Genomic DNA, 24465 nt, shown 5'->3' with positions numbered 1-24465 from the left:
AGAGTTACAGCCCCAGGTACGACGGCACAATCAAAGTGTAATCAAGCTGGCAAAAGTTATTAACAAGGACAGCTGGACGTTAGAATGTAGTAAGTCATACTGTCTTTACAGCTGTGTACTGTCCATGCTATCCATTGGACTGTATGTAATGGTTTTAACATGTGCAACATTATTAATTGTGAAGTAATGTATAAAGTTATACAACATGGTACACAAGACAAAATGAACTTACTGTTTTGCAGTCTCTCAAATGTTTGTTCAGACATCCCATTGAGTTAGGTGAGATTTAATCCCATGTAAATAAATATACATACACACACTATACAATACACACACTACTATACAATAATACAACAAGTATGGTCCACTGCCCTGCAGGGATTTCACCACCCTTTAACATCACTGTTGGCATGCATCAGGGAGCAGCACTCTCATCATTACTGTTCATACTCTGTATGGACACTGCCACAGATTTTCAGACTATGCATCCCTGTGCGCTCCTATATGCAGATGACATAGCACTCCAACACCAAAAATGTGCAGCCCTACAACAACAGCTGCAGACATGGAGTGATAGACTCAGTGAAAATGGACTTCAACTGAACATACCCAAAACAGAGTATCTGAAATGTGGCCCTCAAACTGGAAAAGAATTCAAATTAATGGACAAGCAGTAAAGGAGGCCACCCAATTTAAATACCTAGGGTCACTGGTCTCCATAGATGGCGACACAATGCCAGACGTACGGTCATGCATAAATGCAGCCTGGTTGAAACGGCTGCAAACTACTGTATTCTGTGTGACTCAAGAATGCCTGAACAATTCAAGGCTAAGATCTACGCTGTAGTTGTTCTCCCAGTAGCCCTCTATGGGATTGACCTCATCAATGAAGACATGTGTGCTGCCAACCTGACACCTGAGGATGACCAAAACAAAGCCCTGTGTAAACGACAATCACAATACTAACCCATCTATTGGGAAAATAGCTTAGAAAGAAGACACACACAAGAACACACTGTCATATTTGTTATGTCTGTTATTCCATGTTTTTTCAAGAAACATTGTGATTTAACTGATGCATGACAGGACATCTACAAAAAATTATGCCATTAACTGGCAGTTTTGCAGAACCTCATTAGAGTTCACCCTTTTAATTGGGAAGAAAATAATTTCATTTAGCGTTTTCATTTGTCCCCAGCAGATGGCACTAGAGGCCATCCATTGCATTCTTATGCTCAAAACACCTATATCTCACTTTAATACTGAGGAAAAAAATCAACAATTTTTGTATGAACCAATAGCATCAAATATAAATTCATTAATATATTAGCATTAATATATTAATATATATGTTTAGAAAATGCTAATCAACTAATCTCATATTTTAGTCATCAGTTTGAACTTTCTGTAGCATGATTTCATATGTTCAATAAATCTGCAAAAAAATCTCAAGTAAAAGTTTTTAAAAAGGGAAGTTCTAGGAAATGTTCTCCCTTTCAAGTGACAAGATGACTCCAAAGAGAACAAATACTCAATGATGGTAAAAAGGACAATATATAAAATGAGCACAATGTCATATTCTGTTGTAACTGTTAATTCTGATGAGTATTACTGCTCTTCACATCACATTGAATGTTGAACAAAGATTCAAATATATTTTATTGAATAAATAATTTTGTCTCATTTAACTCTTGTTGATAAAAAAAGTATGTGTAGGTGGAAACAAAGGCATTTATCTCATCATATTTACAAGGGTTTAGAATTTAGACATCTTCGAAACATCCTTCATATTACCTGAGCCAAATAACTGTACAGACTGCGACACATACAGAAATTTCATTAGTTAAATAAGATTCGCGTACATCTCTCCATTGTATAAACAACTTCTTTAGCTCATTCAGGCCATTTACTATGGCAATCAAAGGGGAGGATGGACTGGAAGAGAGGAGAAGGGAATGTCAGCTACCTGGCAGGCTATAATATATAATTCCTGCTGCTGAGTAACATGTTCGAGCATGATGAAGGCTGCAGTCCTTCACCCAATTTGTTTTTGTTATTGTTTTGTGCCTTCAAACTGTTTCCAATTTATGGTGACTCTGAGGCAAACCAAAGGGTTTTCTGGAACTGACACTGTGTGACTCTCCCAAATGGGTTTCCATGGCCAAATGGGGAAACAAACACTGGTCTGCGGAGTCATAGTACATATTCAAACCACTACACCATACTCACTAGGAATAAGCACCTTTGAACTCCTTGAGCTTTACTTCTGTGTAAGCATATATATGGTTGCCACTGTTAAGACATTTAACAGTTCACCACTACAGCCTTTCCCTCTTCAGCACAGCTCTGGAAATAATTGTGTTTTCAGTGCCTTGTGTGCCCTTAAGAGCAGGGCTGGGGAGCTGTGGAAGGCTAGGGAGACACATTAGCCACCCAGGAGACCATGGAGGGCCACAACTACTCCCACAAGTAAAAATGTTTTCCCCTAAAGCCCCTGTGGGGCATGGGTGATTAAAAAAAAGTATTTCCTTGATTCAGAGATCTGTACTCTGCATACCACTGTGGACATTTTAAAACATTTCGGGGTCAAAAGATGTTTCTGTGGGGGAAAATGCAAAATTGTTTTTGACATACCAAGTGGGCAGGGAGAGCTCCAAATGTAGTTGAAATGCCCTGAGAGTACATCTGAGAGTATTCTGGAACTCACAAAATTGAAAACAAATGTGCTAAAAATTTGACCTCTAGCAGGGGGGCCTCTAGCAGCTACAAAATAGTCCCAAGGGTAGCATATCCCATATGCAGGCCATACTTTGCACCCTTTTGCTTTAGGGAATGAGTTCTTGTAAGTGCCATTAAAAAGAGGTGCATTGTGCAATTTTTCAGTGCAACTCATAGTCAAATTTACCATTGACAACTTTTACGACAAAACATTGTGCATATTAAAAATACAATACATACTTGACAAAGCTTCCCTTCATTGTAGAAATTAGAAAAAAATGCAAAATTGTTGCATTATTTGGCTCCATATAGCAGGTAAGGATCCCTTTTTTTCTCCTGGCAACTAATGAAAGAACAGAGTCTTCTTTTGTTTTCATTTTGCACCAGTATCTGGGATCATACCTTTAAATGGATCCAGTTGACCACTTACAGTCTACAGAGTGCTAGCCTATCAGATCTGTTCTTGATCAATATAATTACTCTGTTTATTGGTTTTTTTCAATATGGTTCATTCTCAGATTTATCTTGGGGCCTTTCAGCTTTTGATGCCTGTCGGGCTAGCCGAGGAGGTGGAACTGGCTTGGCTGATTTGTCTTCTTCTGTTGACTCTTCTTCATTCACAGTGCCAAATGTTGGTCTTGGCAGCAGTGGCTGCCTGAAGCCCCTGATTCCCAGCGGACGGCTCACTGGCTCTCTGTTATCCTTTGCCGTTTCATTCTTCCACTCAATCCGACATTGCTGCTGTCGAAGTCTCTGGTCTCTTAAAATTCTTCCAGCTTCTGACTTCAAATTCAGCACCGAGGTAGGATCAGGTTCTGGGTCGCTGTTGTCACTTACTGTAAATGCAATAAATTATTATATTAGTATTTTTCCAATGATTTATCATCAAATTAGGTTATGGAACAAAACATTATACTGTAATAAGAATCTTAGAATGTGAAATCCACAAAAGATAGTTATTGCATGAACTACACTGTTACTGTGTGCCTTCAAGTCATTATTTTGTTCAGAAACAGTTTACCTTCCTCTGAGATAGGAATGTGAGTCCAGTGGGTTTTCATGGCCAAGCGGATATTTGAATCTTGATCTTTCAGAGTCCTGGTGCAACTTTTAAACTATCTAGCTATCTATCTATCTATCTATCTATCTATCTATCTATTCATTTTAAAGAAATTTATACCCCGCCTTTCCCCACTTAAAGGTCCAAGACGGCTTACAGCAGATAAAACATGCATAATAAAAGTTAAAACATTTAAAACCAAATATTAGTAGTTGCTGTCACACGTCCTAAAACATACATGAAACTACAATAAAACATTAAATCTTTAAAACCATCCATAAATACGTCATACAATCCAGGTTCTTCCTCAATTTTGTAAGTCCTCAGTTCAGTCAAAGGCTTCCTTTAAAAGATAGGTGTTCATTCTTACATACATTACATTATGTGTTTGAGCACTCTTCCTTGTGCAAGTGGGGAGATTCTTCTTTCGCATGACTTGACATGATTCAGGTCATGTTAACAGCCAGGTCATGTTCAGGGCTCTCAAATTGTGCCCCACCCTCCCTATCACATAACTCTTGAGATATTAATCACATGACTGAAAATGCTTCACATCTGACTTGAATTACTCATTTACAAAAGTAATAGATACCCACAAATGTAGTGATTGCTTTAGCAATGTTCAATCAACAAGTATAACGTTGATATGAAATAGTAAAATCCAGGTTTGCTTTTTGGATTTTTTGAAAATACTTTTAAGATGTAGATGGGTGAAACTGTAGATCCAGAATCTAAGGATACAGAAAGCAACTGTATTGTGCTGAAAGCAAGCTGCTTATATTACATGAAAAGCTACATCACTTTCCAATGGATAACAATTGCAGCTATCATTCAAACAACCTGTATCTTAAAAGAAGCCTCTGCTGCAATACAAAAGTGGGGCCTTGCATTACTTAGCTGAATCAGGATACAAAACAAGGCCACAAAGATGTTTTATTTCTGTTAAAATCACCCTCTTTCCACCCACTGTTGCAGAGTGAATTCTACTTCCTTGGCCAGTATATTCCATGTTTGTTCTCATAGACCCTCAAAATCACTGCTACCGCATCCAAACTTGATCCACTGATGACGAGGAACAGCCATGTAAGTGCATTGGAAACAAGGTGCTAATTCACCTTCAAATAATACTGGGAAGAGAGAGTAGCAAGGTTACAGTTACACTAAAATATGAAATAAAGGGAGAGAAATGTTAACAAGATGAGAAAGGAGAGCAGGCTAATAAATGACCACAACACTTTCACTGTGTTTCATTTCTAAAGGAAACATGATATGGTGCAATGGGTAATGGATGTATTTGGATCTCCTTTTCAGATCAAAAGAGCCTTTTACAAAGGCATGCTACTAACAGAAAGGTCTGAAAACCTAATAAACTGAGACAAACACAGTGGCATGCTGAGGACTCTGGTCAAATGCCCCAAGCACAACAGCAAATACACAGAAGAAGGAAAATCTATGGTTGTTACCTGTTTCAATTTGATACGCACATGATAGTTACTGTGTTTGCCATTTCATTGTTTGAAACACCACGTATTTACAACACATGTTCTAGCAAAAGCAGGAGGTTTGAAAACCATGGCTAAGACACAACACAATGGCATTGGAAACCTGCAATTATCACAAATCGATGGATGAGATCCAAAGTATCAGCTAATTCCACACATCATGGGGCGTTGGGAATTGTGCTCCTTAAACAGCCTCTTGGAAAACTGCTTTATAGACTTTTCAATGCAGCTTTTGATGCAGTGGGGCCTCCAAGTGAATTAGAGAAAATCAAGAAGGGAACTGGGAATTTTCAAACACCTAGATATGTTCTTTGGATGTGGGCCTAGTACTTTAACCTCAGGGGAAGACAATAGTTTTCTTCAGAGAATTAAAGATGTCGCAACAGAGCCATTGTTACATGTCCCATTTTTGTCACACATCAAACAGGTTTTGCAGGTGCTTTTTTAACCGAGACAATGTACAACAACAGGACTAAAGTAATGGGTGTGTAACAGCCAATGATGCTTCCATCAGGCTCCATTCCAGGACTAATTCAAGGTGACGATGATGGAGTGGAATTCAGTCAAATCTTTCCCTGTGGTGTACTCTCCCATCCAATCTTTCTCGGTGTAAGCTCCTGTCAAACTCTCTTTCCACTCTCCCATTATTCACAAAATGTACTGTGGACAAGTGTCCCCATGTTTGAGTGTCTAACTCTGTTGTCACGCACTCAAACAACATGTCTTTGATCTAGAATTGCAATGCTCAATGCAATGTACTGATGGATTCAGATAGGGAAGAAGTGTCTCTCTACAACAAGGAGTTATTAACAAGACAGGAGACAGAGATTGCGATAATTGATTACAATTTTTATTTCAGACAAAGAACAGAAACACATAAAAACAACCTGATAAGTCGGGCAACTAAAAACGTAAGTTTATAGAGGAAGCAATGAGTTAGAAGGGGGAGAAGGTGATGCAATATATTTGAATATTAGAAGTTGTGAGGAGGAGAAAAGAGAAGAGTTGGACCCAAATAGACAAGTGGGAAACAGAAATATTAATACCTTCCACCTCACAGTACACATATAATTTGCTTAGGCAAGGAAGGAGAGATAGAGATAATGAGAAAGCAGAACAAGATGCAATATTATCTCAACCAAAGAAAGTGTAGACCTTGTGTGTATCGTGAGAATAGCTATAATACTGAAGTGTTATCTTATGCTAATGGTCTCTTATAAATTACTAACCCACCTGGGAATTAAATAACAGGCTATTATCCAAAAGCAGAGCAGTGAAATTTCTCAACTTGATTATGTTGTGTTTCTGTAAATCTCCTACAAATGTCCTAACCTTGCTTTGTGTCAGGCAGCAAGACATTGTATTTTAACAAGTAAATTTGTTAGTATGCTCTTTTCCATGTTTAAGAAAACACACAAAGGTCATTGAGTGGGTTTCCATGGCTTAGCTGGGATTCAAACCCAGGTCTCCAAATTTGCAGACCAACAATTAAAGTGCTACACCAGACTGGCTCTACCAAAGCATATCTTATTTCTCCAAAATGTAAACTTAATAAAAGTATAGAATAGATGGGCAGGCAGTGTTTTATCTCACTTGGAATTACTGAAGACCTTGCACAAATTGGAGAAAGTTAAAGGCAATAGGGAAACACTATGGATAGACATGTGCAGGCTTCAAGATAAATACATTAAAGGGACTGAGGGGAGAAGGGTCTTGGCAATTCCATGAGGGTGAGTTGAATCTGGGTGCCTTTGAAGAGCTAGTTAAGGATATACAATGTACTTGTATATATGAGGTTCCAATTAAGGATGCAAATGTTTGCTTATTCTGTACTCATGCCTGAAAATGAAAAATTCAGGAGGTTCTCCACAAATAGGTAAGATTACAAGAAATTTCACTGAAAAAAATATTTCTTTTCTTTTTTTAGTGCACACCAGCCCAAATATGCAAAAGACTGAACATGGTGTTATGATAAGTCAAAATATTAGGTGAGCTCCTGCATTAAAGTCTTACGTACAGTATTACAGCTACACTCCATTTCCCAGTCTGATCTCCGAATCCTTCTAAGCAATTGTGTTATGCAGTGTTGGCAAACATTGGCAATGTGTGGAGGAGCTGCAAGAAGACTCCACATGGGTTCCTCCTGATGCTCCTGGCACTATTCCTCACTTGGAGATGGGAATGGGTTAACAGAATAATCCTGTAGCACCATGCTCACCAGCACCACTGAATTCATTCATTCGGGGTAACTGAGGACCCCATCTACACTGCCATATAATCCAGTCTGAACTGCATTGAACTGGATTATATGAGTCTACACTGCCGTATAATCCAGTTCAATGCAATTAATCTGCATTTTGAAACTGGATCATACAGCAAGCACAGATGAGGCCAGAATGCCCTTTATGTCAGGTTTCAGAGCCATTGGTAGCACAATCACAAACGTGAATGGGAAAACATTATGGGTTCTCATAAGCCTATCTTACTAATATATCTTATATATCATCATATTATGAAGACATAATCTTTGCTTGATTACTTTTTGGGACTACAACTCTCAGAATCCCCAGCAGGCACAACTACTTACTCTGTCTATCCTGCCTGCACAAACTTTTGTTAGGCATCATCTCTCAAGCAGAGTAAAACATGCTCAAATTAAAGTGCTAAGCAGTATACCCAGCAGCAAGACACAATCACCCAGTAAAAATGCACAGACTAACACTAGTTATACAACTGGATACACAGATATATACCAAAGAACTTAGGAAATATTGCACAACAAACAAACTTAACATCTGCCACCTATAAAATAATAGATGTGTAGGAAAACTACTTCGGACACATGAAGAAAAACCTTGACTTTATCTAATATTTTTGATCCTTTAACAGGTAAATGGGATAGAAAAATGCTGAATAATTCGTTCTTCTTTTCATTCATTACCTTTGAAAGAAGCCTGATTTCTCTTCCGTACCTTCTCAGCAAGTTTAGTGTTTTTAGGAAGTGAAAGGTAACGTGGCGCTTTGGAAGCTGGCTGTGAAAACAAACACAATATTGTACGTAAAAGATAGTAGATAAAATGTATGTGCTGAGTATTGGTGCTTTTTACACAACAGTATCGATTTTAGTATTCCACCAAACTCCACCAGAGCTCCTCTGAATGACACCTCCATTTCAAACCTTTTCTCCAAAGACGTTCCACTTTCCAGATCCCTATTATTATTATTATTATTATTATTATTATTATTATTATTATTATTATCATTATTATTCTCAAATCCCTTTGCCCCTTTTACAACTCTGTTATCATTTCAGGGAGGAAAAAAGAATTACTGGACTACTTTTACAAAGTTCAGAAAAACAAATGAGGGCATCAGTGCATTAAATCACACCTTGTGGTTTTCTCCTACTTCACGCATGTAGAAGTAAACTTATGAAAAGAGGTAGACAGCTACAGAACTGTGCAAATTAGAAATAACATAGAAATTCACAAAGTTTATATATGGGGCAAACAATCCTGCTTTCTGTGTTGGGGGATATTGTTACTGTAGTGCAGTCTAAAAATTTTAACAGTTGGAATTTGTATGTTTTTATGGTGTAAACCACCCTAAGTCCACAATGCAGAGAAATATAAATAAATGAATAAATAGTTCAGATCATTTTTCTCCCTTAAAGCTCTGAGTGTGGACCCATCCAGACAGTCCCTTTAACGCGGGGCTTCCCACAAAAGGGGGGGTGACATAAGTTAAAATCACAAGTTAATTTACCACAAACCAGGAAAACCCTGGTTTGTTTCGAATTAATTTGATAGTGGATTTATTCTGTGCCTTCCTGGAAGACGCAGGATAAACCCACTACTTCCGCTGTCTGGACTACAGTGGTTTTCCGGGCTGAATTAGCCCAGAAAACCGTGAGGATGCTTACCCCCTCACCAAAAGCCCCCCAACCCCCTTTTAAAAGTAAAAAAAAAAACTTACTGGGGGAGGAGGAGCAATTTTCCTCCTACCCCCCCCCCCTTTCCTGGTGCATCATTCCTACGTGTCAGGTTAGCTGCAGGAACACTGTAATGGAGGCCCAGTAAGTTTTTTTTAACTTTTTAAAGGGGTTTGGGGGGCTTTTGGGGAGGGGGTTACAGTGTCTGGGTGTTCTCCCAGAAAGTTCCAGAATAACATCTAGACATCCACCCCAGAAAGCACGGACTTTCTGGTGTGTGTGTAGACTGGCACCCAGGAAAATGCACGTTTTTAAATGCGGATATTCTCAGGATAAATGCCTGTCTGGAAGCACCCTAAGTGTGTGTATATATACACACACATGCACACACCCTTGCTTTAAACATTTGTAACTTATGTAATGCTCTATAAGAAATATTCTGATTTCATTGGCAATAATGCTGACATAATGATCACTGCCAGATTCCCAACTGTGATGAGAGTTATTACTTTAAGGTTAGCTGAATTATACTCATATACAGTCTGCTGTGTACTCGTGAAACAGAAACCACAGCATGGTGTAGCTACTAAAAACCACTTAGTGGCCTCACCATGTTGCTCCAACAACATTATATATTATTTAGTCACCTTGCTAGTAGCATATATTAGAAATTACAAATACCGGTCTCGACAGGCTGTTGCTCTTCCTAATGCTCTCCCTCAGGCTGTGTCTCCGACGAATCAAGATTTCTTTAGCTTGTTTTTCATTTGCATCTTCAGCAAGACTGTATCTGTTGTATGATGGTGTCTAAAACAAAATGAAACCAACAGTCATATTTTTATAAGTGTATTAGTGCAGTGAGGGTACTAATGATCAAAATACAGCCATAGTTTGGTGCTTTCAGAAATCTCATGAACATTCAGACTAGCATAAAATAAAAAACAAATGCGTCACTTGGGCTTTTGACAGTAATTCATCATGGATTTTAATTGTTCATTTAACACCAATTCATCATTGATTTTAATAGCATGACTGAGTATACAGTTTACACTTATGTCAACTTTCTCTGTAAGTTAAGGGCAAGTTTCAGAGTAAATCTATAGATTTTGATATGAGATCCATTGATAAGTGAAGGTTTATTATGTAGTGAGGGGGAAACACCATCTCAGGGGGCCAGCCATCCCTGGCCATCACTGTCACTTTCTCAGCCAGGTATCCAAAAAGGCCAAAAGCCATGATGGAGACAGAAGAGGAAGCTGATACTTTTTAAAATTCACCTGGAATAGACTCAACTCTGACCTTTCAATACTCTACACAGAGAAGGAGATAGTTCCTTTTATGATAAGTCACCCCATGGATAAATCAACCCAGGGTTTTTTTTTGTTTTTTTTTGCGCTGATTTTTCAATAAAAGATTTTTAACTGATACGTAAGTATTAGGGGTGTGCAATTTTTCATTAGTCATTGTAAGTTGTATCAAATTCATTAAATTCATACTTACAATGCGATATCTGACGTATGGACATTGCCCATGCCAAAAACTTAAGAATTGAGACTTACTCACTATTTTTTCGATTGCATTTTGTAAATCTCAAAAACCTCCCAAAATCAATTTTATTTTCAGTGCAAGAAAGCAAAGCAAAGCCAAAAAGGAACCTTTCCTCTTTAAATGAATGGCATCTTGCCATTAGAAGAGGGAAAAAGCAAGAAGAAAGCAGAGTGTACTGGAAAAGAGATAGAGAAAGCACAGAATTTTGGGAAATATAGTTTGGAAAGTGTGCAGAGCCCTATACCAGAGAATTCAAAAGGCCCTGCACTAAACTACATTTTCCAGAATTCTGTTCAGCATCAGAAAGCCCCAATCAGAATAGAAGAGAGTTATTTTCCTTCCCTGGCAGCAGCCAGCCAGAATTCCAATAAATAGTTGAATCTACAAAGAGGAGGACTGGTTGATACTTCTAGTAAGTAACTCTCTGGGCTGGGCTGGGAGGAAATCCCCAAATGCAAGTCCTATTGGTTAATATAAGGGACATTTAGTGAGACAGCTGTTGTGGCTTTGTCAAAACATTCAAACATTCCCTAAAATCAATAGATGAATATTTTTGAAAGTTGGGGGGAATGATCCCTGTTATCTTGTGCCATTTTATAGAAAATTTAAAGAGATTGCTCTTGTAATTTTTTAAATGTTGTTTATCAAAACTTTGACAATTTCCCAGAAATCCGTGGATAAGTGAAACATTGTGTAACTTGATGGATTAACAGTGATAAATGTGTTCTACCACTGTAGCAAATTTCACCCTAGTAGATGTAAAAATGAGGGAGAAAGGAGCCCCTAAAATTTCTCCACTTGCGGAACTATAACCAAAAAGTAACAAAATTGTTACTCTCGTTATTCTAATGAAAGTTTTACTAACAATACTTTATAAACACTTTAGAAATGAAACACCAGCATCCCTAATTTTGGAATGGCTTTTGAAACATTTTAATCGATCACACATGCCTAGTAAGTATACGCAGAACTATTTTTAAAATGCATTTTAATGTGTTCATCTTTTGTTTCTAAGATAACTGCTTATTTCATTGTTTGAAATGGCTGTATTAAATAAGATTTTAGCTGGACTTCATTTTTAATTTGTTGTAAGCCAACTTGGACCTGGTGCCTTGAAATTAATTAATTAATTACAAAAACTAAGAATTTCAATTACTGTACCACAAATGATAATTAAAATGAAATGTACTCTTATTCACAATATGACCCAAGAGCTTTTGTGGATAACACATAGCATAGCTATATGCAATTTCTGCCTTCGCTCATAGGATCAACAAATTCAAAAGTCAGCGCTCTTAGGCATCCCCAATAAACATTAGCTGGATAGGGGATTCCTGAACTTTCAGTATGTAGGAGCCCAAGCAAAGAACACAGAGATGCATCAGTCTAGTAGTGCTACTTTATAACTGTACTCCTCCATACTGAATGCCATTGCTTATGAAGCAAAAATCAAACACAACAGAGCAGGATCCCAGCAAGCAGAGCAACAGGTACCAAAAGAGATCTCCTAAGGAGTGATGTGGAACAAAGTTAAAGTAGCTTCATCTGCTGCTTGGAATACAGACAATTGCTGGCAGCTTGTGGCCTCCGCATAGGTCAGTGGTGATTCTTGGTTCTCATGTCACTGGGACAGTGATTTTGGTCTGGTTTTTTTCAGACTTAAAATTCACTATTTGGTGTTTGGATTATGCTCCTTTGAAAACTGAACTCATCACCCCATGGACACTGAAGCCACAGCTATTGCAAAAGCTTCTTTGAAAACCATGGGGAGGAAATTAAAAATAAACATGCATACAAATGGGAGGGTGTACACCATTAACACCCAAGGCTTCATACAAACAAGGGCATGAACTAGACGTCAATCCACTGAGACATATCCTTATTCTACACCACAGGAAATGCATCACTATCCATTGGTTAGTGTAGCATTTAGGCACAAGAGATCAGAATCAAAAAATAATTGTCAGCATTACCTGTTGTAATTTTGAGATGTAGTGTGGTTCTATTAAACATTATAGTTATAAAAAGGAAAGCAAGTAAAATACAACCAGCATTTCATTGTTTATTCCTTTTTTACTCTGCAGACATATTTATGAACAAAAAACAATGCAAAACAGTACAAAAGGTGACTAAAATAAGAAAAATCCCTGAAGATGCTTTTGCTGCTCTAAAATAATGAATAAAAATAAGTAACACTTGCCAGTAATTATGTAACTTTTAAAAGATGCATCATTAGCCCCCATTGCCCAATTAACATTATTATTTGTAATGGGCTATTTCCAAATGCTTGAGAAACCACACTTTGTCAAATTTAATCTTAAATTGTAACACCACCAATTGGCCTCAGTAATCCCTTAATGAAAAAAATCTTTTTATAATAGAGACAAAGAATTTTATAATAGTAGGGATATAGAATTCTGATCTTTATTGTTGTTGTATACCTTCAAGACATTTCCAACATATGGTGACCCTAAAGTGAACCTATCATGGAGTTGTCATGGAAATATTTGTTCAGAAAAAAGGTTTGTCATTGCCTCCTTCTGAGGCTGAGAGAGTTGGCTTGCCCAAGGCCACCCAGTGGGTTCAATCACTGAGCAAGGATTTGAGCCGTATTCTCCAGAGCCATAGTCCAACCCACAAACCACTACACCAGTGGATCTCAACCTGTGGATCCCCAGGTGTTTTGGCCTATAACTCCCAAAAACACTGCCACTCCGGCTTAGTGTTCCAACAGGCTGCTACAATCCACTCTTAAGTCTTTTTGTAAAGACAAAAGTACAGCTTGACAAGTTTTTTTCTGCAATGTATTTATTCATCAGCTTTCTAATATGCTAATCCTAAATACATTTGCTTGGAGGCAAGTCCCACTGATTTAAAAGGAAATTGCTTCCAAATAAGCGTTCTTATGATGGTATCCTAGTGTTTTTAACAGGGAAGGAAAAACATCACCAGCTGAGGTAGTAGATACATTCACAACAGGGCAGTCCATTAATATAGTTTTCTACTTACTCTCTGTCGTATTTGATAGAGATTCTTTGTTAAAATATCTCTTATATCATCTGTAAGGGCAGGATAAGAAGGAATTCTTTTTTCTTCTTCTTGAAGTTCACTGTTGCAAAATAAAATACAAAGCTCAACATATAATAATTCAAAATAATCTGACCTACATTTTCTTCAAGAAAAAATTGATTTTAAAGTTTGAGAGGACAATGTTATATTTTTATCAGAAAAACATGACTGGTTGAATTAAAAAGATTATGCATTATATTTAAATTGCTTAAAAGGCACAAAAATGGATAGAAACTAAATTCCTGATTTTTTTTTAAAGAACAGGCTGAAGCTAAATGCTTTTCAAATATAAACTTGAAAAAATAGGTTCAAAAATAATTGTTGACAGGATGAAAAATTGATTTTTTAAAAATTAAATGATCACCTGCCTTTTAAACAGATTACTTAATGTAAATAAATGCTTGTATTATTAAAATACAAAGGTATTTCTGAAAAAAATCAAATATCCCATGGTATCTAACTGTAAAAAGCTCAAAGAAACACTATAATAAATGTATGGTTTGAGTATCACTTATCCAAAATGTATGGAACTAGGAGTGTTTTTGGATCTTTGATGGGGTTAGATTTTGGAGCATTTGTAAATATAAAGTGAGTTATCTTGGAGATGGAACCTAAGTCTAAACATGAAATTAAATTATGTTTCATATACATCTAATCTGCATAGCCTGAGGGTAATTTTATACACAATATTTTAAATGCATTTGTGCATGAAACACAGCTTCCCCTTAATCTACACTATGCTCCCACTGAGCCTGCCCATTCAGTGACATCTTTGTACAGATCGAGGACCTCATCAAATGGGCAGGTGGAAAGTGGGGGAAAGAGGGCGGAACAGGAAAGTAAAGGGAACTGCCCTCCTTCGTTCCCTACCATCTTTCCCTGTCTTCTGGGATGGCTTCCCATCCATCATGATTTCCCGTCCTTTCCTTATCCTTTCCCTGCTTCCTCTTTATCTTCTTCAGTGAGGAGTTGGATAACACCTGACTCCTCCAAAGCCACTCTGGGCTCCGTTTCTCCACGTTGTCAAAACACGGAGTCCCACTAGAAGTTGCCCTGTGTCATGTGATGGTTTCCATGAGGCTCCGTTCCATCAATGTGGAAAAATGAGGACAAGACACAGAGAAGATTGTGTCTGATAAGATCCTTCATTAACAGCAACAAGAAACTGGGCCTTTGCAATGCTGAAGCTACATGCTTTCAAAAGAAAGTCACCTAATACCTATTTTTCTTGTAATTCTGGCACAAGGCAAATACTTTTCCTGCTATCCCTCTAAATGTCCTGATTAATCCTCTGTCATCTCAATTTCTATCTATTATTAAAATGTCCCAATTTCCCTCTCAGGAATGAGAGTACAGCAAGGGACGGGATCTTGCATTTCCCCCCACACACAGGCAAAGGAAACTGCTGCAACCTGTTATATCTTGTCAGTTTCATTCTTGTCTGTATCTATCTTCTGCCGTCTTGACTGGTTTTATTGTCTTGTCTGTTTTAATAATTTGTGCCAACCTGACGTTTGATGTTGCTTGATCATATATGTTCCAATTTTCATCTATGAAATGCTGGGGGTTATCTGCATTGCTACCGTTGCTTTTAACTCTTTTGTGTGTGCATGTGTGTCAGCATGCACACCACTTTATTATTTTATTATTTTGGAAACCACCCTGGAAAATCTTTGAGAAATATAAATCTTTGGAATAAATGTACTGAAACGTGTAGCCTTAAATGTGGAAAATAATCTATTTTCACCTTCAGTCTTTGGACAACAGGAGAACAACACAAACTTGAAGAAAAATGACCTTGCTGCATGGAAGAGTGAATACCGGGACAACATAAATCTACATACCTGAAAGAAGCTAGAGATGGTACTGTTGTCATCATTCCATTCTCTGCCATCTCAATGGCATGCTTTATTTCAAGTTTCTGGTATAGAGCTACTATACTTGATTTGGGCTGACTTTCCCTAATTAGAAGTTTCCGCAGGTACTTCTTATCACATTTTATAAACCTATGAGAAGCAGATACAACAGTATTGACTAATTTATCTTGCTAATGCATTAAAGGAGCACTGTAGTTAAGACAAGTTTCACCCCATTCCCCGAGTACTATTTTCCTTAGTCTCAAATGTCAAATGTCACACCAGTCCATTATCTTTTCAGTGAAATCAGTGACAGTGTCAAATCTCAAATGAATAAAGTAAAAATTGCTACAGATGCAAGAAAGTAAAAACTATAAAAGCTGACATTCGCCTTTTTACTAAAGTGTTAAAACAGGTGTATCATACAACATTTTTAATGAATTAAGTCTTGATGAGGACACAGTCCTTTACATCCTGGTGAGATTCTCAATAATGACTATGACGATTACGAATGTTTTCTTGTCCCATATCCTAGAAATCCTCACTTCCATTACAGTTCATTGCTGACACTTGGCACCACATAATCAATTCCAAGTAACTGCCTAATGAATTCTGCATGGGATGAAGAAAAGATGGTGCACAAATTGGAGGGGAGCCTTTGTTCTCCTCATGGGGGAGGAGAGACCTGGGATCACATGATGGATTCCAAAGAGGCAGTGCAGCTGCAGGGAGCCACCCTCCCCAATGCATGACCAGTGCACGCCAACAACACCCCAGCAACTGCTGGGAGTTGATTGGATGTTCTGGCTACCTGGCCAGATCATATACCGTGTTTCCCCGAAAATAAGACAGTGTCTTATATTAATTTTTGCTCCCAAAGATGGTCTAGGTCTTATTTTCAGGGGATGTCTTATTTTACCATGAAGAAGAATTCACATTTATTGTTGAACAAAAAAATAAACATTTATTATATACTGTACAGTAGTTGTCATCATAAACCAGCATAACCAGACAAACTGTGAATCCTATGAAGAATTTCTTGTTACTACCAATATTTCCATGTACAACACTTTATGGTATGTGCATTTACCGATCCTGCATGCTCTGGTGTTCTATTCAAACAAAAACTTTGCTAGGTCTTACTTTTGGGGGAGGCCTTATATTTAGCAATTCAGCAAAACCTATACTAGGTCTTATTTTCTGGGGATGTCTTATTTTAGGGGAAACAGGGTATATACAGGCATGCCACAGGACAGGGAGTGGAGGCTCTTCAGCTGCTCCTGGCTTTACTCCCATCATTCTCCCTCTAAGTACTTGTGGCAATTTTATTACAACTTAAGAGTTGGGGAGCAATTGGAATTGGTCTTGGATCCAGGAAACAGGGACCAGTGCTGAATTGAAGGGGTCCCATGGTGGAGAACCCTTTTTGGGATGTGGTTATAATGAGGTCCTGCCCAGGTGGAGGTGGACCCAGATCACATCAGGGACATGAGATCTGAGATAGATCACAGCTGGGATAGCCCAGCAGGTTGTCTCAGGCAGTCATTACTGACAACTGGCATCAAGCCAGCTATAAAGTGATATTGGCTGGCAAGCAGATCAGCTGATGTTAGGATCCAGACCCATGTAGGGCAACCATATAACATTGTGGCCTTTTTACTACCAAAAAAAGGTAGTAAAATGTTTTTTCTGTGTACGTATGTTAGGAGAGCCGACGATCCACTTACACAGGAAAAGGGACAGCAGGCAAGACTTGCATTTTAGTAGCTATCATTTCAATTTGCCCCTCTAGGCAACTGAAAGTTTGCCATTAGAAAAAGTGGTGGAGGATTGAAAAGGTGGTTGGAGAGGGAGAAGAAAATGTGAAACAATGAAAAAATATTTTGAATTAAATCAAGTTTTGAATTTGGGTAGTGATTTGATAGCCGATAGAAAGGCCAAGCAAAAAACAAGACAGAAAAATAACTGCTTATATAAACTAAACATCTAGCAGTCAAGTCTGATAAAGCTCATTCTTTGTGAAATATTACTACAAAAAGTAATATTATATAGAATTAGCACATTTCTGAAAGTCAGTATTGTACCAATTGATCTAACTGGCCTTTGCCTTTTGTTCTTCAATGCTCTACGTACTTATCTTTCCAAAAGTTATGACCCCAATGTCCACACACATCTTCAACACCAGCCTTGATATGATCAAAGAACTAAAATGTAAAAAAAGAATAATCACTTATTTTTGTGCATATGTTCTCTATATGTGAACTTACAGGAACATTCATTTGTCACATAGATGTAACAGAAAAAGTTTCAACTAATATAAAAATTATGACTAGGCCTACTTTAGAGTCTTTCTATATATTAAATCAAATCCTCATGTTATGATAACACATCTAAGGTGAATGGGACAAAATTAGTAAAGACTGAGCATCCCTGATACAAAATTCTGAAATCCAAAATATTCCAAACGCCAAAAATGTTCACATGGGTAGCTGAGATAGTAACATCTTTACATTTTGAAGGTTCAATTAACATAAGCTTTTGTTCCATGCACATATCTATTACAATTACAGTGTGTAAAATTACCCAATGAGGAATGTGTATAAGATATACTTAAAACATAAAGTTTGTGTTTAAACTTGCGTCTCATCTCCAAAATATCTCATTATATACATATGTGCAAATACAGGTATTCCAAAATCTACTCCCATGCAAAATATAATACATCTTGTCCCAAACACTTTGGATAAGTGATGGTCAAGGCATTTCTCCTTCATTCTATTTCTCAGCCAGTTCTTGGTGTATTCATGCCTTCTCTCTTAGTATATATGCATGTCCTGGTATGCAGGTAGCTCTTGCTTCAGAGTGTATTTCCAAAGGCAATGGGTGTAGGATGAAAGAGAAATCCATTGGGACATTTGTCTATATTTGTGCCTTTAAGGAATGTTTTCAAGACCCATTGCCCTGGTCCACATGCAGCCTTCAGGAGACCTTTCCTTGTGATCACCTCATTTAGACATGCACATACACACCCCATCAGACATATTGGCCTCTCTTCTTCCGCATCACTAAGAGCAATATGAAAGCAGCACAACTTATCAGAATTGCTAGAGGATTGCAGATTTTAATTTTAATTTTAATTTCTCCCTACCCTAAATCCACACTTCCCACACTTTTGGAGAGGAATGTATGTGCCTACTTGCACAAATATGTATGAACACACATTTGCAGCCCCAACAGCATCCAACAATACTGGCTATGGTCATCAATCTCTCCCCTGCTGTAAAGAATTGACCATGACCGTATTTAGTTATGTCTAAGTTAAAGTATATATATTTTGCCTGATGCTATGCTTCCTTGGGAATGTCACTTAACTCATTCAAACTTCCTGCCAAGTAATTTTTCCTTGTTGAAGTGTAAATATTTTTATAATTAATTTTATTTAAACAAAGCCTACATACAAGCATACAACCCCCCCCCCCAAAAAAAAGTATCATCAGCAACAAAAGATTAAAAAATACTTTTCCCAGAATAATACTACTATCCTAAACATCCAAAAAAAACCTGCAAACTACAAACAATCTACATTATCTAATCTAAGGGATTTACATTCCCTGTCTGGTGGTTATATTCTCTTAGTTTTCTACACCCGTTTAGTGAAAAGGAACTATTGGTACCTCCTTTCTCACATAACACACTTCTAATCCAAAAAAAAAAGTGATGGAGATTTGGCCCCATCTTTGCTGGAAGAACACAATAAATGGGCCCCAATCTTTCTTAAAGTTAATTTGAGATTTCTTCTTAATCAACATAGCAAGTTTATCCATTTCCGCAAGTTTACTTGGTTTCATAAGCCAATAATCTTGGGATGGAATCATTGAGTCTTTCCCTCTTTGAGCATAAGTAATTCTTACTGCCATTATCATGCATAGCAATAACCTTCCCTGTTTTCTATTGAGAAAATAGGAACTGTAAATATTAACTGAATTATTTACACTTTTTTCAATTTGTCAGACTGGCCATATTGTATCCTACCTGGAGATATCTGGATAGAAGGTGAGATTAGTAGTAATGGTAGCAATAAAGAAACTATGACTTAAAATATGATAAAGGATCCAAAAAAACTCCTTAGGATATATTTCAGTCCTAAAATAAACCATAAATGTATATAATAAGTGCATTACATGTATATTATATATAACACGCTACATTACTTCCTATTACAGAACAAAAAATGCAGCTACCAAAATGAAAATTCAATGCATTTCCAAGTAGCACATCATGCACTCAAACTGTAAACATACCCGACAATAAATTTCTTCACTGACAGCTGGTTGCTTTTTATTTGCTTTTTTAACATCAAGAAATTCCACAAGTGGGCGAATTGTTATTCCCTGTGCAAAAAACAACAGCAACAAGAATAAAAATTAATTCAGCCATTGAAGTTAATCTCTATTTGTTATTTTCATATCCTGTTGGATAAATGAATTTTCAGCATGTGGCATAAGGGTGTGGAATTATTCAAAAGTAAAAACAAGGCTTGTTTCATAAGAGTAGGTATGGCATTAAGAAATAGTTTAACATTGGCTGGAACTGAATTCTTGACTGAGCTGAATTTTAGACTACAGTGTATGAGTAGTAAGAAAAAGATTTGGTACTCCAGCAAGAGTACACTATAATCCAGAATTTAGATGGAAAGATGACTAATTCTGGATTTTTAAAATGATATACAGGAGAAAATCATGATGTACTAAATATGAAATGCAAAGGCAACAGAGCCATCAAAACCATGCCTAGTTCATGTAGAGTTAGCAACCTTATTCTTACTCTAATGGAATTGCTTGATTCCATTTCAGCTGACTCCTTATTTGTTTTTCCCTCATCTACCTGCCTCACTTTAATTCTGTCACTTTTTCTTCCCACTTTCCTTTCCATTAGACAATATTAGACAATATTTAGACAATATTTTTGAATTTGCACAAGTGTGTGTTTGAATTTGCACAAGTGTTTTTATACGTTTTACATTGAAGCCACAATCCTAAGTTTGAAAAACCTGAGTGAGGCTCTTGGCAACAAGGTGACTTGGAGGTCTCTCATTCATATATCCTTTGTTTGGGATCCCCTTCAAACAACAGTCAAATGGCGTAAGAGCCTTTTCACACCACAGTTACAGCATTAAAACTCCTTTAACTGTCATATTCCATCCTATGAAATCCTGGCATTTCCAACATAGACATTGGTACTTGAAACTTTTAGCCAGAGAGCTCTAGTGACAAGACTGCAAACTCCAGGATATTTATATCCTGCCAGCTTAACTAGAATCATAATATTAATCGTGGTGTGAAAAAGCCGTATGACAAGATCATACACAATGATAAGAGCATACATTATTTAGTGCATTATTAATTAATTTATTGACAACTCATGTATTTCTTTTCATATGAAATCTTTAGTCATGGCAACTAGGCCTATTATAGGATTGTAAGGCAAGTAACCATTTAGTCCCATCATGTTGTACACAGTCTCACCTGAATGAAGACAGTAAAGAATATCACCACAATAGCAGCTGTAATGAAAAGCTTCTTTCTGGGGAACACGGCAGATGGAAGCAGGAAAACAAGTGAAAAACATATAGCTCCTCGGAGGCCTCCATAGGCAATAATAAATTGGTCCTTAAATGTTATAGGAATTGTCCGGAACACATTAATGATTTGAGTCAATGCAAAAACCCCTAAAGGAAATAGGAAAACCTTACATTTAAGAACCACTCAGAACCTTACATTTAAGACAATGGAAAGCTTCAGAAACAAATAAGAACACATGTATCTTTCTATTTGCATTGTTTTTTCTCCTTGGGAGTCTCTCTCCATCCTTTTACAAGGTTGGAGGATTTTCCTAATAAAAACCTCACACCTATGAAAATGTAAAAGAAAGACTCTTTTCTACCATGAAAAAAAAAATCCAGGTCTGCTGCATTTTAAAGAACTCTGATGGAAGGATTCGACAGTTTCATTTTGTTTTATAGCACTATACCATTTTTTTCTCTATTTTCCATTCTGATATTGCTGGGCCACAAAGAGAAAATGACTGTCTCTTCTGTTTTGGATCACAGATTTATCAATTGTGATGCTTAAAAGACCTTAGCAAGGGTCATCTGGAAAGCCCCACTATTTTGGTACCAAGAACGTATCTTGCGAGAAGTTTTTACTTCCCTGGAGATTAGCTCTTTCTTTGTCAAAGGCACCACTCAGTGTAAGATTTTCAGTTATAAAGTGTGTTAAACAGCAAGTGAGAATGTTATAAGTAACTCTTACCTAGTGCACGCCAAACTAAACAGAACAGGAGAGTGAAGCAAACAAAGGCCCAGTTCCACTCATGATTTTTTCCAATTGTAGATACTCCCATGAAAATAAAGATAAGTGTTTCGCTGACACTGCTCAGCATCTTCATGAAATATTTAATTGTAGTGTAAGACTTTTGAGAAACATTCTCCTCCACATATTTGTTCATAGTCATAGCACAAGCTGTAATCCTGCAAAAGAAAACCATATCAGTTTCTTTCTTTCACTATGATCCCAAAAGCATAGTCTATTGTCCCAAAACATTTCTAAGAATCATAAAAGGGTATTTTCAAATTTCTGGTGAAATTCCCACTTAAACAACTCAGTCTACTGTGTATATTCTCAATTTCACAGAGATACATCAAACTGTGGGTACTAGTGAACCCTATTATTTTCTATGGGACAATCAACAGAGGAATTGTTGAAAGGACATAAATAAATAAAACGTTGCTGCTGTTACTATTATAAATGAATAAAATGTTGTTGTTATTATGATCCCTTGTTTCTCCCAATAATGGAATTCAACACAGCTAATCACATATTTTAAGAAACAATAACATCAATATTGATCATTTTATTTTCCTTCTGCACAATTGTCCTTAAAGGAAAGTCATGGTCTTCGTTGTTTTGGAAAAACATTTCATACCATCATACTGACTAAGCACATTGAGCAGCTGCTATAATTAAGTGTGCCTTTTCTGTTGTTCAGCTTTGTGGGATGTGATGTGTCATAATTTCACTTTTCATGGGATGTCATTCCATGACGTTGGATGAGCTGCAAATACATATCTTGAGTGGGTGGCACTAAGCTTCCATTTTAATTTTGAACTTTGACCAATTTTCCATGATGTTCCATGACCTATAAAATATTTTCCAGATTCACACCTGAAACTTCTGCTTAGTGTAAATTTCAAATGTTTGCTACAGCAAATCTGTCTTTGCCACAAATGAAATTGTAACACATCAAATCAGACCTTGGAAAAATTATTTTGGGACTGTAACTCCCAAATTGCCAACCAGCATATCACACAATGTATGGTTTTATACTTGTTAAGTTAATCACATATGAATTTTACACTGTAGGTGTATACCAGTAACACTCAAAAATCATAATGCATGCAAGACAGAGGCTGCATCTATACTGCCATACAATGCAGTGCGAGTATCGCATTAGCCTGGTGCATCCATACAAGGCACACAGGTTAATATGATTAAACCCAGGGTAAGTGACTTAATGCAGCTGGATCCCAACTGAGGAATGTCTGAATTTTGCAGCAGGATTTACATCTTCCCCATGTTGGCGCAGTGGGGACAGCCATTCCAGATCCTGATGCGGGATCAAGAATCATGTCCCCACAGCCATCTTGTGATCCCTGAACCCAGCCAGCCCTAGGAGGTGGGATAACAGTACCTTCCTGCCCCCAGCATATCCCCCCATCAAGGAATCCCCCCCCACACACACACACAGCCTATTCTTCTCTTCCTGTTTATTCATCATTAAGTGAGCCTAGTAGCTTTTGGAGGAGGAAAAGGGGGCTCACTCCTCCCAAATTGCTTTGCTCAATGACCAAAAAAAGGAGGGGAAGAGCATGCAGCACTGATGAGATATTTTCTTGTCTTTTTCAGAGGAATGGGGGTGCTGGGGAGGATGGTTGGAATCTTGCCCCATGTTCAGCTGGCTTGTAGTGGCAGTGTCCTGTCACAGATGCAGCTCAGGATACCCTGTTTGGCCTCGATGCAGCTCAGAACTGGCATTTTTATACCAGTTCTGAGCCATATTACACACCTGAATGGAAGGTCCCAGAGTCACCCTTGACTTGGAAATAGGAAACATTTTCCATTTTTAGCCCTTCAGCTAGAGTCCAAAACCAAATTCCAGCCAGTTTGTAGTGCAGGGTGTGGCACAAATAAATTAACAAAAAGGAAGAAGTGCTACTGTGGGGCCTGAATCATGCTGTTGTCACCTAAATTTAAGTGGTCCTTCAATATGCACATGGCAAGGAACCATATTATGTTGAACAGCTCACCAGAAGATTTCATCATCAAATGCAGCTTCTTGGGAAGAACAATGGAAATGTCACACCCAACCAGTCCTAGGTTTCATTGGATGTTTTAAGTCTATTGGGCCTCACAGACATTCCAGAGTCCAATTATCTCCAAGGTTTGCCAGTCATTCTAAAGACTGATAATTACAGCACCATTGTTGATTGTAACCATAATAACTGGAATAAATGATCATTATACACAGTTTACAGCTATAGTATGTTTACCAGATTTGACAGTGCAATATCATACATGATCATTCAGAAATAAGTCCATTGAATTCAGTATGAAATACTCCCAAAGAAGCAGTTGTAGAAATGCTGCCTTTCTAACACTGACATGTCCAGGGATATGCCAGTGTTCTATATTTTTTCAATAAAGATAAATTAAACATTGGATT

General features: G+C 37.5%; 1 protein-coding gene across 1 annotated transcript in view; it reads right to left on the bottom strand.

The window, feature by feature from the left end:
• Positions 1 to 1628: 1628 nt before the first annotated feature.
• Positions 1629 to 24465, bottom strand: part of LOC100552210 (sodium/hydrogen exchanger 2) — a 40778-nt gene continuing 17941 nt past the window's right edge. Inside the window, exons 4-12 of the mRNA XM_008116137.3 lie at positions 21996 to 22213; positions 21210 to 21412; positions 19986 to 20075; positions 17818 to 17888; positions 15673 to 15834; positions 13769 to 13868; positions 9893 to 10018; positions 8222 to 8312; positions 1629 to 3554 (exon numbers count right to left, since the gene is read on the bottom strand). Of these exons, the coding sequence (XP_008114344.2) occupies positions 3217 to 3554; positions 8222 to 8312; positions 9893 to 10018; positions 13769 to 13868; positions 15673 to 15834; positions 17818 to 17888; positions 19986 to 20075; positions 21210 to 21412; positions 21996 to 22213 (1399 nt within the window). The 3' untranslated portion in view covers positions 1629 to 3216. The remainder of the gene's footprint in view (positions 3555 to 8221; positions 8313 to 9892; positions 10019 to 13768; positions 13869 to 15672; positions 15835 to 17817; positions 17889 to 19985; positions 20076 to 21209; positions 21413 to 21995; positions 22214 to 24465) is intronic.

Source organism: Anolis carolinensis, chromosome 3 (genome assembly GCF_035594765.1).
Source record: "Anolis carolinensis isolate JA03-04 chromosome 3, rAnoCar3.1.pri, whole genome shotgun sequence".
In the NCBI taxonomy this organism is placed as follows: Eukaryota; Metazoa; Chordata; class Lepidosauria; order Squamata; family Dactyloidae; genus Anolis; species Anolis carolinensis.
Note: the sequence above shows the minus strand (reverse complement) of the source record. Positions and strands in the feature narration are given on the sequence as shown.